Source organism: Anarhichas minor, unplaced genomic scaffold (assembly GCF_050575085.1).
Source record: "Anarhichas minor isolate MPS153535 unplaced genomic scaffold, ASM5057508v1 ptg000025l, whole genome shotgun sequence".
Taxonomy (NCBI): domain Eukaryota; kingdom Metazoa; phylum Chordata; class Actinopteri; order Perciformes; family Anarhichadidae; genus Anarhichas; species Anarhichas minor.
In genome coordinates, this window is record NW_027466471.1 from 8,682,596 (window position 1) to 8,697,843 (window position 15,248).

Sequence of the window (15,248 nt, forward strand, 5' to 3'; positions counted from 1 at the left end):
TTTCGCCTGAACCTAGACTAGAATTGCACAGAAGCACTGAAAAGGCCCATATTATTATCACAATAAATGGGACACATATGTGGCCTGAACTTTGTGTCACAGTACATGACTTCCCATGAGGACAATGTAGGAACAAAAACTACTTGCTATTCAAGGAGCACAAGTTGAACCGATCTCTATTGTGGCCTCACTCCTCTTACAGATCTTGCGTAGTTGACCCCATGATGAAGAGTCGAGAGTTTTTTCTGGAAGACTGTGGACACGAGGCACGTCATGACACTTTCTTCTGGGGGGTGGGGGGGATTCACTAAACATTTTAGAACATTAGCTAATGAACAGAGAAGATGAATACAGCAGTTTCTGCAGGCAATGAATTTTGAAAAATATGAATTATCTATTGATGATTATCTATCAAAACCAAAACAGCTACTTAGTAATGGTTATAATTCACTAACCAAAACACCTTCGACGATAGGTCCTGTCGGATGAATTCTTCTTGACAGCAACATTCATCTGTGTTTTTTTATGATAAATAGTTCCCATGTCATGTGTGGGAAAGAGGGATGAGACAGATATTAAAGCGGTGTAGGCGAGACAGAGATATGGAGACAGAGACATACAGAGAGAGACAAAAGGAAGCGGGAGAGAGGTAGTCAGAGTGAGAATGATTGATTGATGTGGTCAGTGAGGCGTCACTGATCTCCAGGGGAGCCCGCCCCCCCCACAAAAAAAGAAATGGATGTGGATTGGCCCTAATGGTGTGAAACAGGCAGACTGCAGCACTAATCTGGGAGTAGGAGGAAGATAAGGACGGCCAAATCAGCCAACAACAAACAAGAGTGTTGGGATCTGGCAGGAGCGTCTTTGGTTATTTGCAAGTACGAAAATGTAATTATTGATGTTAATACTATTATAATTATCAACATGGCTATTAACATATATCAACAATAACGGGGCACCACCCTGGGATAAGGGATCAATAACCAAACTGTGTTTTAAAATTGGTGTTTACTCACAATGTCAAGAGTCAAAGTACTATTCCACATTCAGAGTGAACAGTGAAGGGTTGAACTTGCACACTGACTATTACATCCAGATATTATCACAACACATATGCACAAAACATTCACAGAAAACTGCTCTTTAAACCAGTGATTCTCAATTGGTGGGTCGTGACCCAAAAGTGGGTCGGGGACCCGTTTTCAGTGGGTCGGGGGCCATTGCCTGGCAAACAAAAACAAAATTGTGTGGGACGGGGACTGACAGGAACAATTTCTCTGCACAAGAGAACTCCCTACGACTACAGAGGACATTTTCAGCTCAGGTTCAAACTGCACCATCTTTTCATTAAATACATTTGAGAAGTTGAAAATGTTCCTCGATTTGGGTCATTTGTCATTTGTCATTAAGGGGTGATGGTGGGTCCTGCAGCCAGACCAGTTGAGAACCACTGCTTTAAACCATAACAGAGTTTATTTATCTCTAACAATACTGATCAAAGTCCATAATATTATAAATCAAACATGTATTATACAATTACAAGACTACAAAACCTAAAAGCAACAAACAATCATGTGGTAAGGGGAACGTGTGTGTGTGTGTGTGTGTGTATGTGTGTGTGTGTGGGTGTGGGTGTGTGTGTGTGTATACGTGTAGGAGGCGGAAGAGAGAGGAAAAAGAGAGGGGTGAGCAAGAAGAGAAGAAAGATGGCGGGCGTAATCTCATTACGTCACGCAATACTCCACAATGGCGGTGAGGCTGTGATTATTTAACAGGGCTATAAGACACACAATGGAGGCGGCGCTTACACGCCACGTGTGTATGAAATAAGCGCAACGGCGTGTATGTGTGTGAGTGTGTGTACGTCTGTGTGGGTTAGTTGAAAAGAAGAAGAAAAAGAAGAAGAAAAAGTAGGAGGCACTCAAGGCAAATCCTCACTGAAACAGCAAAGTACAGTAACTGTAACTTTCTCACACACAAGCCCAACTGGCGAACTCAGGCTCGGCAGCCGCAACACTGGAGCTAATAAAGTACAGATGACCAACTTTACTCATGGTAGCGGATTTAAACACAACAAAGCTCAGCAGCGTGGAACAACACTTTCACAGCAACAAAAAGCACAACAGTTATGTCACACAGCACTGAACGGGATTCAGCGGTTCGAAAAGCCACGGTAACTAACGCGGTAAATGGTACAATTAACTTAGACAAATCAAACAAGGTTACAAACACACTATGACCTATCTCCGCCCAGACAAAAGCCTCTTAATGGTTAGCGCGTTCATTTTGGATTTGTAGGCGGACTTTCTCTTAGCCTAGAACCGGGGACCTCTTAACCTCTCCTGATTCTCTTCTGGCGGCGGAGAAAACAACGAATGTCGACTTGAAGAATCCGGGAATTCTGTGATCTTGTTTGTTTGCACTAGCTGCTGCTTTAACCTTGCAAATGTCCCGCTGTGGGACTAATAAAGGATTATCTTATCTTATTTTATCTTATGTGTTTGTGTTCCCCTGCAGAGAGGCTTGCTAATCCGTACAGAAGTAGGAAATGTCTGTATTAGCCGTGTTATCCTTCTGGGATGTTGATCCCAGTAGGGTACTTTGCTCTAAAAGATGCCTTACAGGCATTACCAACAGACAACAGACAACAAATATACTGAGTTAAGATCTTCTAAAGGAAGTGTATGGCTTACATTTTAATAAAAAAAACAGCCCTGTAATGTATAGTGATGTGATGATTTGGCGATGTTTATATTTTAATATTATAGAGATTTAATATACATTTTTAAAGCAGCTCTTGAGTGGAGGTATTTAAGCTATATTTCGTGAGGGTTGAGGTTCATCGACCCACTGATACATTTCCTGTCTAGTTAAAAAGATCCGTGTTAATCCAATTCCTTCACTGTGGGAACTGCTGTGCTGTTGTGTTAATCTAGCAGGGGGCCTGTTGTTTCTGAATGTGCCCTGCAGCTTTTGTTGTGCGTAGAGACCACTCAAGGAATACATGATAGCACTGCTCCTCTGTTAGCTGTGTGATGTGTGCAGTTGGTGGGCTTTTTCTCTGGTTACTGAGGGCACCGGTTCACGAGCAACACTTAACCAAGCATTATTTCTTAAGTAACCCTAAATACACGGTGTCATTATTTCAAGTGGCTGTATTATAGTTGTGACAGTGGGATGGTAGTGGCTATAGAGTTTAACTACATCATTCAGGGAATATTATAAACACCTGTTTAACAGATTAGGCACTTAATAATGCAAAAAAAAAAAGTCCAACTGAACTAAAATTTGAATGTAAGCATGATTGTATCAAAATGTTACATAACATGATGCGGCCTATTCATTCAGAAATAAGTATTGTTTACAATGCATTTTCACTGAAAGTAATGCACAAACAGTTCATGTCTTAACTTTAGAAGTAAGTGAAAGTCCTAAATCTTGTGGAATAATATCTAACAGTTAACCAGTTGAACTTTGATTCTGGATTTGAAGCAGGACAGTTAAACACATTGGTGTTGGTTAAAGCTTAATGCTGTAGCATTGAAAAGGGTGTTATCTGATATACCTGGCTGGTTTATGCAGTAGGCAAAAGGTGTGTGAGTACATGGCGTGTTGACAAGAAGGGAGCCCAGACGGAGCTCATTCTCCATGTGATTGTGTGCATGTGTGTGTGCATGAGTGTGTGTATGTGTGTGTGCACGAGTGCCTCTACATCTAGTTATTGTCCCCGCAAATGCACTTGTGCCATTCTCCATCTAAACTCCCGTGTCACTCTTAGTCACCAAATCTCAATTGCTTGCTTTTCAGTGCAGAGAAATGGCTTTCCACAACTCCATTGTGGTCTGCCTCCTTCCTGGATCGGTGGCTGAATGGACAGATCGAAAAGAGGGGGGGGGGGTGAAAACGATAGGACATGTATCTCTAATTGGTAAGATGGAGGAAAAGATGTGCGTGTGCAGGTACGTGTGAGCGTGCAGAGACAGCACTGTGTGTCTATGTGCAGCTTAGAGAGAGAGAGACAGGCAAGGTGAGGGGGTGCGCCGTCTGTGTGCTGTGTGAGTGCGGGAGGGAGGCTGTAAACGATACCCTTGTCTGTTCCCTACTTGCCCCACTCTGAGGCCGCTCCACCCAGGCCAGCCCGGGAGAGAGTGGGGGTCCCCTGGGAACTGGACAGGACAGGGAGGGAGAGGTGGGGGCAGCATGGAGGCCAGGCTTTCAGCCACTATGAAAAGGAGCGGAATCAAATACAAGCAAAATCTCCTTCAATATACTGTATCCCTCATCTGAGTAGAGCAGCTAGCTGAAAGGAGATCCGCGAGGGCAACTGTACAATGGGTCCAGGGAGGACAAGAGAGGAGAGGAGAGGAGAGGAGAGGAGAGGAGGGGAGAGGAGGGGAGAGGAAAGATGTAGTTAATTCAACAGGTGAGTGGGGGGCAAGAATAGCAAGGTGTAGTGAAAAAGAGAAAAAGAGGCAATCAGACAGTTACATATTTGTATTGTTTTGGAGGTTGAACATCAATCACCCTCTTAAGACACGAGTCTTCAAGTCGTGTTTTTCACACTACATGACCGGCCGGCAACACAGCGTCACACGCCACAAGATCCTTCACTGCTTGTAAATGTTGTTATTGTCATTTTAGCTCTTTTCCTTTGTCTCATGTTGCAAATGCAACACATAGCACAGGACAGGCTGGTCTCATCAAGCATTCGTAGCAAAAGCTCCGAAAAAGAATGCGTCGTAATCTGTAGATACCCCACGAAATGATTTCGTATGTTATCCACGTAATGATGAACGAGAACATATAAAGACCGCTATGGCACACACACTGGTTTCCAGAAGGGGTGGTGGATGTTTCCAACAAACAGCGTTCGTTCAGCCAAGAGGCCGCTGTTCGATCTCCATGTAAAACGAGAAGTCAATGTTGATGTTTTTGTCACATAACTTGCATAATTCAGTAACTGCAGTTCTGGGCTATTTTAACTCAAACGACGACCGTATCTAAACCTTACTAAGTAGGTTTGTTGCCTAAACCCAACTGAGTTGTTGACCATATGCATGTAACAAGCGGAAATTGACACGTGTTACTGGCTTTCCAAAGACAAACCTTGTATGAGAATACGTTGCAAACGCAGGTAGGATACAGGCGAGCAGACCCCCACATCAGTTTTCCTGATGGCTGAAGCTCCCCGACAGATCCAGATATTTGGCATGCAAGATATCTGGAATGTGTCTGCAATGCAGCGATGAACCTGTCATCTCGTGTCTGTAAACAGTTTACACATAGCATTCGAGCGCCAATGACTAAGCGCAGAGCAAACGCTGATCTGGGGCTTTTGTTAAGGGGCTCCGAGTAGAAAATCAGGCGAGTAGAAAATCAGGGCTTAAGTGGTGTAGTGTGAACGAGGCATTACTCTTCGTCTACACCCCATTTATATATCTTCACTTTGTGCTTGTCCTTGTTCCTCTTCTTCTTCTTCTTCTTCTTCTTCTTCTTCTTCTTCTTCTTCTTCTTCTTCTTCTTCTTCTTCTTCTTCTCTTCCTTTGTTGACTCCTCTTCTTATTTGTCCTCACCCGCAGGCCACTGGTGTGTTCATGCACTTTTGAAAACAATGGGCTGTGCAGCACTATCCCAATTCTCCAGCACAGTGGGTTTATTAATATTAAGTTCATCCACACTTAAAGGGGGACCAATATACGACATTCTGAAAATTAATATAGCAGCAACCATGGATGAAGTCACTCTCCCTCTGTGTGTGTTGTTGTCCGTGCATGCTTTTAGTTCATGTTCGTGCATGTGAGCGTGCCCCACTGGTTAACTCATGGCCGCCGCTTTTCAGTGCTCTCATACCGTGGTTACAGCTGATAATGCCTTCCTGATCAACAGCATTGTAGCTGAAGTGTAGCACCCACACTGCGGTTCGCCCCCATGTAAACAGTGTTCGTCAGTACGTTTGCTTTTTTTTTTTTTTTTTGGTTGGTTGGTTATGATCTTTAACATCTTGAGGGTCAGACCTATGCAGATGAGTAATACATTATAAATGTTCAAAAAACTTACAAATTATTGAAATTCTTCCTCGTATCCTGTTTTTTATCATTATTATTTAACAATTCTATACAATTATTGTGAGTAATAAAATCTGCCTCTTGGTACATGAGAAACACTGACACTGGTTACTCATCAAAGTGACAATCAGTGGCACATGGCGCATGTTCTCCTATGTACACATGTTCACACACTACACGGGAATCTGGCTGCTTGCCAGCGCATGTTACGTGTGGTGAAAATGACCGGTGTCAAGTGAGTGGGTGGGTGTGTTGATGGTAAGACACACACACACGAATGCTTACATGTTTTTTTCTTACTGTTATGTCGTATATTTTGTTCTTATTATAAATGCTTCTATTGTTTCTGTTTTTAACATGTAAAGTGTCTTTGAGTGCCTTTTAAAGCGCTATATAAATAAAATGTATTATTATTATTATTATTATTATGTAAGGACATACGCATACACACATTTAAGAACAACTCACCTCTGCACTCTCACCCTCCCGCACACCTCTCATGTTCCAAGGTGTGAAAAAGATGGAAAAGCACCTCTAGCCAAATCATTTTCGAAGCTTCCAGAGGTTTGTTTTCATGTCTGTGGAGTCAGTCAGAATGGAGGTCTCTTCCCCAGCTGAGGTGGGCCGGCTGCACGCTCTCGGTAACCCGACCCTGCTGGAAGTCACACTGAGTCAAAGGGAGTAAATAGCCTTGCAGTTTAGGTGTTTCCTATTGGGAAGTATAAGTAAACCACACACACTTACACAGACACACAACACTTGCACAAACACGCACACACACACACGCGCGCACACACACACACACACACACACACACACACACACACACACACACTGTAGCCAAAGTGATTGCATTGCATTTTTATGAGAAAATTGAGAAAATGGCACAAAGTAATTCAAAATGAAATAGTGTTTCAGATAAAAAAAATAATAATTGATGACACACACACAAACAATAATATGGACACACAGATTTACATTGAATAACATAAACAGAAAGATACGCTTATACACTCAAACCTTTACATCCTCAAACATGCAAATCCAACAAACACTCACACACACACACATACAAACAAAGCCATGTAACTGATTCCGCAGGAGCATTGAGCACTGTGGATAATTGGTGGCACCATTGTGCTGCTCTTCAATGGGCTGGTTACCCAAGAAGCCTCATGTTCGTGTTCATGTACATTTGCTTTGAAGGTGGCGGACACAAAAAGCTAAACCCTGCCCAGAACAAAGCCCTGGGAGACCCTGCTTCACCCATAGACGTCTTTCATGGAGAGAACCAGAGATAAATGATCTTCTTTTTTTGTGACAGTGTGTACGTACTGCGTGTGGGACTGTGTCAGCGTGTGTATGTGCAGGTGGACATGCTTTGAGGGCTGCTTGTCGTCAAACCACAGGATGTATTTTGTCAAAATAGTTTAACAGTACCGCTTTAGAAGATGTAAGGCCCTCAGCTTTGGGACCCTTTCAAAATAAAGCTGACATTTATCAGGCATAATGATTTCACAGGCTACATATGGAGTTGTACACACAACAACATTACCAAAAAAAGATAACTTTGCAGGTATAAATGCTACATTGTGTGTGACTGTGAGTCACAGTACTACCAAGGAAAGCATTAACAATTAATAGCCTCACTGAGTTGGAGCATGCAGTGCAACAGGTGCTCATCGTGGCACAGCTGCATTGTGTGTGTTTGTGTGATCAGTCACTATAGTTTACGCTACAGTACATGATAATACAAGGCTGTGGTGAAGGCTTCAGGGTAATTTAAGGGTAAGATTAAACAAATTGGTAGTTATGGTTGTTAGCCCTTAGGCCAATTTACAGTTGGCTGAATGGAACTCAACTGAACCATTATCTATTCATCTGTCTATCTGTCTATCTGTCTATCTGTCTATCTGTCTGTCTGTCTGTCTGTCTGTCTGTCTGTCTATCTATATGTCCCCTGTTGCCCCTGTCTCTACTCTCTCTTTTTCCCTCCCTCTCACTTATTATTCTGTCTCTATGTACCCATGGTGTCCTCACTCGCCAACCTCTCCCGCTCTCCCGCTCTCTCTCTCTAGGACAGCAGATGGAGACTATGGCCCAGTTCTGCCTTTTGTTCTGGGTCCCCAGAGAGACCCGTGGCTTTTTGGACAGCACACAGCTCGGCTCCCCATATCTCATACAAAATGCAAGCGCCTCTCTTTTCATTAAAAAAAGGAAGCGGTGGAATGCACATATTCTGAATATATTTATTGAAATGAGCATGACCACAGAGGCTTAAAACATATTGAGCGCTCCTCTTGACTAAAGATTGTTTATCACGCCCTGACTTCACTGAAACTTTCTGAGTCTTCTTTTATGCATAATGTTCGTTGCTTTCATTCTTGTGCTGGTTTTGAACAGTTTGTTTTGCATAGCACATCGTTTTATTTGACACAACAAAGAGTTAAAGATAAATTCGTTCTAATATTCAGGAGCCTCTGAGTCTAAGAAGAGTCCAAACGTAAAGAGCTGGAAACAAACAGACATATAGGTCGATGTATGGCGTTGTTGAAACAACTTCCCTTAAAAGCAAAAGAAAGAAAAAATATCAAGCAAAAACTTGTAAGAGTGAAGACCGTGCAAATTGTGGATTTTTCCTTTTCGTTGTCTTATTTTTCTAACAAACAGCGTCCACACGCGTCAGTGCGTCTCAGGTTCCCCCAACTGTTATTTTTCATAACGTCTGCGCTGCGTAAATAATTAATGTTCGTGAAACATCAACCTGATCAGCATCCCACCTGTTGAAGATGGCTGTTTCCATCTCCCACTTTCTATAAAAAACACCACTGGTTAAAGAAATAAAGCCCGTTAGTGGTCGTTATCATACCACTATTGACCAAACAAAAAATCCTGCAATTGTTCATGTATCTTATTTGGAGACCCCCAATTATAGCCCTCTAAACATGTAAAGTGAGATAACTGAAGTTATTTCAATAAACAGCTCTTTATTAATTTGCAAAATATCAAGGAAAATATACGCTCCAGTGATTCAGTGTTTGGACCTGACCAATTTTTTGAAATATAATTTTTCTGCAACGGAATCACGACGGTTCCACGTGTATTTTCATAGAGTGAACAGTTATATTCCTACAGCATCCCATTAAAGTGTTTACTGGAACGTGATCTCCTTTCACCGCAACACGAACTCGCTGCAGATGGCTGTCTGGTCATACTCAGATGTAGCTCTACCTGCATAAATTCTGTTAATAATTGAACACAGTATCCTCATTATATTTCCCTTATTTCCCTACCTTCGGGAGGCGAGCAAAGGGGCACGGCGTGTGATTGGCTGAAAACAGTGGGTGGGAGACAGGGCAGTGACAGGTAGCAAACAGGTAGGCTATTTCAGGCAGTTTCATAAATAATTTCGAAGTATTTGGCTGTTTTGTACCACGCCCTGTGTCCGACAGGCTGTTGACATGTTGTAGAGGAGTCGCAAATAAGTTGGAGAAAAAGAAAGGAGGAAAAGAAACTCAGCCTGAGTCACGCAGCAGGACAGGTTGCCAGTGTGTGCGTGGTGTGTGTGTCCCCGTCCATGCGCGTGTTTGTTTGAGTTGATGGGGAGAGGGGAAGAAAGGAGAAAGACAAAAGTGGAAAGGAGGAGGTGTGTGTGTGCAGGTCTTTCTTTAGTTGAGAAAGTGTGTTCTCTCTCGAGTCAGGTCCTCGGGGACACGGTGGGGACCCGCGAGCGCTCACCAGCTGACAGCGCGTGCTTCACTGAGGCCATCCAACACCTCGGCCCACGAGCCAGCCAACAATAGGCTGAAATTAATGCACACTCCCCATTACCAACTGGTATTCACCAAATGGACGACATGGCAAAAGTTCAAAAAAAAGTTTTTGTCCAGTGCATAGAAGATTGTTGCAAGAAAAACAAAACACATTGCGCTAGAACTCAATGTTGATCTGCGTCAAAGTCAGTTTAGAAAACGCAATCGAGTGTGGGTCAGGGGGCGCGAGCACCTGCAGCATGGCGAGCGAGCGAACGCGTGTTAGACACGTTTCACGTCGCTGTTACGATACATAAGAGGTGATCAAGTGTTGAACTTTGTTTTTAATTAGATGGAAAGGCCCACTTGTCTGGTTTTAAATTATTAACGTTGGACGTTCAAAAAGCAACCTTTTTATTTGTGTTCATTATCTCCTGAACCCCGTTAGGCCCTGTTCAAATATGTGACTCAGGCTATTTTTAATGCACATTCATGAAGGTTACAGTACGATACTGTGGATGTAAATTTCGTTAGGCAGAATATGCAATTCATAAAATTAGGTAATTGCTTAAAGCCTGTATTATTTATTCAAATGTATCCAATTTACATTATTAATATTGTTATTATTATTAGTAGTAGTATCATTGTTATCCTTGTTATATTATTATAATTATTATATATGATTGTGTTATTGGCCTGTTCAGTTGTTAACAAGCTCTAAAAGTCAGACTTAATTTCCAACCACCACAAACAACCTGTTATCATTATTGTTATTATTATTATATTATATTAATACTGGAAAAATAAGTGAAAACAAAACGGTTGGGGTTACTGCTCACTGTTTAAAAACAGCTGAGTTCATTGCAGTAAAAAAAGGTGCGAGGAAACAACAGAGACAAAGAGACATACATTTTCGTTTGCCTTTTTATTCCCAAAATCAAATTAACATAACAATGAATGGTAAAGTTATAGCATTTTTATTTATTTAATAAATGTATGTATGGAGTTATAAAAAGCAAATCAAATGAAACATATCAGCAATAAATAGGCCTACATGTCAATTAATCTCATCCAGTGAAAGCAAAAGACACACAAGTTCATCTGAAGGTACAAAATAAAATACAAAAGAAGGCAGCATTGATGGTTACATTAAATAGGCTATTTGTTTGGAATTGGCAGTACTACACTAGCAAACAAAGCAACACAATATTGTTTATGGTGTGAAAACAAAGGTCGTATTCCTCAAGCCTCTGGCTCGTATATTTTTAAAGTGCACATTATGAACTTTTGAAGTTGCAAAACTAAATAGCTACATTATACAAACAAATTAACAAATTAAAACATAAATCAAAACAAAAATCATATTATAGCTACAAAAAAAAAGTTTTTTTTACATTATCAAATACAAGCAATTATCCATAAAGTTATTATTTTGTGGAAGACAGCTTTTTTGGTCGGAGTGACGTGGGAAATACCCATGGCAATGCAATACGCGCGACATGGCAGAGGGGTCTTCCAGCCACGTCTCCATGGAAACTGGAAATTATAGGCTATCTATTGGCAGAACCGAATTAGGTCTATCTCACACGAAAAATAACCTTTACACTAACAAGTTGATAAAATAGAATTATTGTTAAAAATTGAACATGACATTTCCATCATCATCATTGAACGGTGTTTTGTTAGCAACAGATAGACGGCATGATTGACACGGTGAACGGCCATTACACTTTGTTGTCCTGAACTTTTTAATAAAGTCGGTTATTTTTTAATCATTCAGAAAGCAACCGTGTGATGATGGTGGCTGCGTAGCTTGAGATCTGAGAAGTCATCCTCTTCACTTGAGTGGAGCTCCATCGCTATTTCATCCGAGTCACTGAAGTGGGAGTGCGGGGAAAACTCTCCGTCGCTCCGGGGGGACTCTTTCCTCCCGCCTCCGACCGGTGCGAGCGAGCTGCCCGCCCGAGCGGAGGGAGGAGGAGAGGGCGAACGCATCGCTTCTTCAACCATGGCGGAAAACGAACCGTCGTCAAATGAGGGGTGGAAGGGCATCCCGCTGATGTGAACAGGTAAGCCGCCACCGGAGACGGGCACAGCCGCCGCTGTCCTACAGGTTGCGGGGGACGGGGGAGCCCTGTCCTTCGCCCCGTCAAAACCAACGGCGGGTGGAAGCGCAGTGTCACACTTTGGCGAGTTGTTTTTATTGTTTGAGACTTCGGAATTGCTGCTGCTGCTGGAGGAGACGGGACCTTGGAGCAGATCAGCCAGAGCGTTGATGTAAATCTGCGCCATCTGTAAAGTTTCATATTTGGAGAGCTGTTTGTCGTTGTCCAACGCAGGGATGACGCTGCGCAGCTCGTCGAACGCGTAGTTAAGCCCGTGCATCCGCCTCCTTTCGCGCGCGTTTGCGGCTACGCGCCTCTGCTTCTGCACTCCGTGGACTGGTCTGCTGGACTGGGCTCTCTGTCTCGGGGATGTCTCTTCGTCAGACCCGGTGACGGTGCCTTGAAGACGGCACAAGTCCCTGACTTTGAGCGAAGAGGAGGAGGGGCTCTTGGCAGTTTTTCTGTAGCTGGGAGGGCTGGGGTGGCCCGAGGACTCCGGGGAACCACTCTCTGAAAAATGAAAACAAATGTGATGAACTGGTCTGGTTTGACCACACACCTATGATAAATGCTGTTTATTAGATGTTTTGTTATCAAGCGCATTACAATGTAGTCATTACAAAATAAACTTTACGCATAAGCTCTCAGTAAAGGAAAGTAATGCTTCTTCTGCCTATGTGAGACCTTCAGTGCAAACCAAAGCATTTAACGCCACTGCAAATCCCTGTTGCCTGTTGCATGTGGCATTGCATCGCAGGCGATTGGAAATGTTGTCCAAAATGGAAATGACATGCGGTGTTTCTCACCGTGGTAGGAGCCGGTGCTCGGGCAGGGCGAGTGCCGCAGGTAGTCGGGTGAACTGGCGTGTGCCACGCAGGTGCCCGAAGGCTGCGCTGGAGCCAGCCAGGCGCGTGGGTCACTGCAGCTGTCCACGAGCGTCATTCCAGGTTCATAGCGGGACTCCTCGAGCTGCTGCTCCCCTCCCCTCTCCACCAATCTCGGGCTCTGCAGCCGCGAGTTGAGGACTGCCACCTCGCCTCTGCTCCAGTCTTCCACACTTCGGACATCCATGTTTAAAAAAAAAAAAAATCAAATGTAGGCAAAGTTAAACCGGCTTACAATATTAGATTTTTTTTTCTAGGAGGCACGCAGCACGGTTATGCTGTCGCGCTGTGTGAATATGACTGTCGCGTGCGGGACTCCTTCTCTGGTGTCTCAAGGCGCTACCTCGGTTTAAAAGGCGGCACGCGTCTGGGAGCCCCCCTCCTCGCGCTGGTCGCGTGTTGACGTCCAATGAGAAGTCTCGGTAAAGGCCCGAGAGAGGTGATTATGGCCCCCCGAAGCCGGACTGTTTATGATAACGCAAGGAGTGTTTAACGCAAGGGAGGTAAGGGGAACCTCCCACAGGACGCACGTGCATGGAGGTGGTGGTTTTATGAAGGAGCGTGGACAGCGCGAGACGTCCGCAGCTGGGACAGAATGCTGTTCCTGTGTCTTACATCTCAGGTGGGGGGCATCCCCAACTGTTTCCCCTGCACCTTGTTGTGTGAAGGCTGCATCAGTTAAATCTCATCAGTTTTCCACTAGAACCCTCAATCCTCAGTCCAAGTCATATGGTGCATCCCGTAACTTTGTCAAACACAACTTTTATGAGACAAATGAAAGAAAGAAAACCAGCAAAATATGTTCCCAAAATTAACTGAAAACATGGGGCTTCATCTCAATACAGGCCCATATAGATTATTTTTGAATTTAGAAAATAACTGCATTTCATCGCCACACAAATGCAAGGAATAAGTAGACACTAAGAGAACTGAGGGAGTGAAGCCTGACTTATGAATAAAAAGAAGCTTTTGGCAATAGCATCCTTAACGCTTGACCAAAAGTCAGCTTGATAAAAAAAGAAATGCCCCAAAAATAGTTGCGGCTCCTGGAGCTCGAGCGCTCATTGTCAATTCATTCATTCTAAGATCATCTCCAGTTTCCATTTTTCTATTGTAGCGAGTCTAAAATCTTTTGATCCAGCTCTAGGAACGCCCTGTCGGTAAAAAGGGCTTCACAGGGAACGGAAACATGAGCAGGGGTCTTGCGCTCAACACTGTTTCCACTGACACGAGCAGTACCCGCGATTGCAAGAGGCGAGGATAGAAAGGACTCGCGCGCACACACACACACACACACACACACACACACACACACACACACACACACACACACACACACACACACACACACACACACACACACACACACACACACACACACACACACACACACACACACACACACACACACACACACACACACACACAAAGAGAGAGAGAGAGAAAGAGAGAGAGAAATATGCAAATACTCACAGACAAAACATGATGTATTGAATATACAATATTTCTGATATCAAATTATTTCAATAAGAGTTGCGAACACAAGTTAAAAAGTAACATTGTAGGCAGGTAGCAAAATAGACTTTGAACAAATAGCCTATCTTTAATTTGTCCAAAGTTTATTTTTTCACCTGCAGTATACTGATCAAAGCGACCACTGAGATGCAAATTGTAGGCCTTCCCTGGCAAATGAACAATGAGCTAATTGCTGGGTAGAAATAGACTATTTAACCTAATTGCCACGGTCGATTTAGGATAAGGATGCAGCCTCATCTGCCCAATGTTTGACGCACAATGACCTGTTACTACCCCTGCAACTTTAGCACAACTTCCAGGCCAAACAGCATCATAAGCAGCAGGCCATTATCTTATCAATTACACATCCCAACTTTGACATGTCATTTTTCTATAAGAATGGTTAGAAATATGGGTTTTGTTCTAAACAGAGGAGACTTCTAAAATAGAGGGAGCTGGAAATTGTGCATGGGAGAAACACAATTTGTGGGGAGAAACTCCCATTATTTCAGAGATAACCGGACATCAATCTTTTCTATTTTTTATTCATGTATTCATCATGGGGACGTCTTGCGGGCTAGAGGTCTGGCGCCGAGCGTTTGCCCCCTCTTCCCACCTACAAGCCCCCCATCCAACGGGCCGGGCCGGGCTCCTGAAGCTACCGACAGGTTGGATATTGTAGCTGGCGATTATTAAAGTGTCGCTGCCACAATGGAGACTCTATGTTCCATTGGTCATGCCTGTGGGGCTCCTCGGGGGAGAGGGGAGGGAGGCTCCCATTCCAATGCGCGAGAGGAGTCTGCGTGCTGCCGCTTCTCATTCCCATCTCCCGGGAGACAGGGGCGCGACGGGCACGAGACCGAAGTGAGGGGAGCTGCACAGGGATTTCTAAACTTCACTGTAGCCTTTCCTAAACTCACTAAATCC

The 15,248-nt window shown here is 43.6% G+C and overlaps 1 protein-coding gene across 1 annotated transcript; it reads right to left on the reverse strand.

Moving 5' to 3' along the window:
- Positions 1-11,593: 11,593 nt before the first annotated feature.
- On the reverse strand, positions 11,594-12,993 carry atoh1a (atonal bHLH transcription factor 1a). Its single transcript, XM_076098765.1, has 2 exons — positions 12,729-12,993; positions 11,594-12,432 (listed from the first exon to the last, which is right to left on the reverse strand). Exons 1-2 carry the CDS (start codon positions 12,991-12,993, stop codon positions 11,594-11,596), a joined length of 1,104 nt encoding a protein of 367 aa, XP_075954880.1.
- Positions 12,994-15,248: the final 2,255 nt, after the last annotated feature.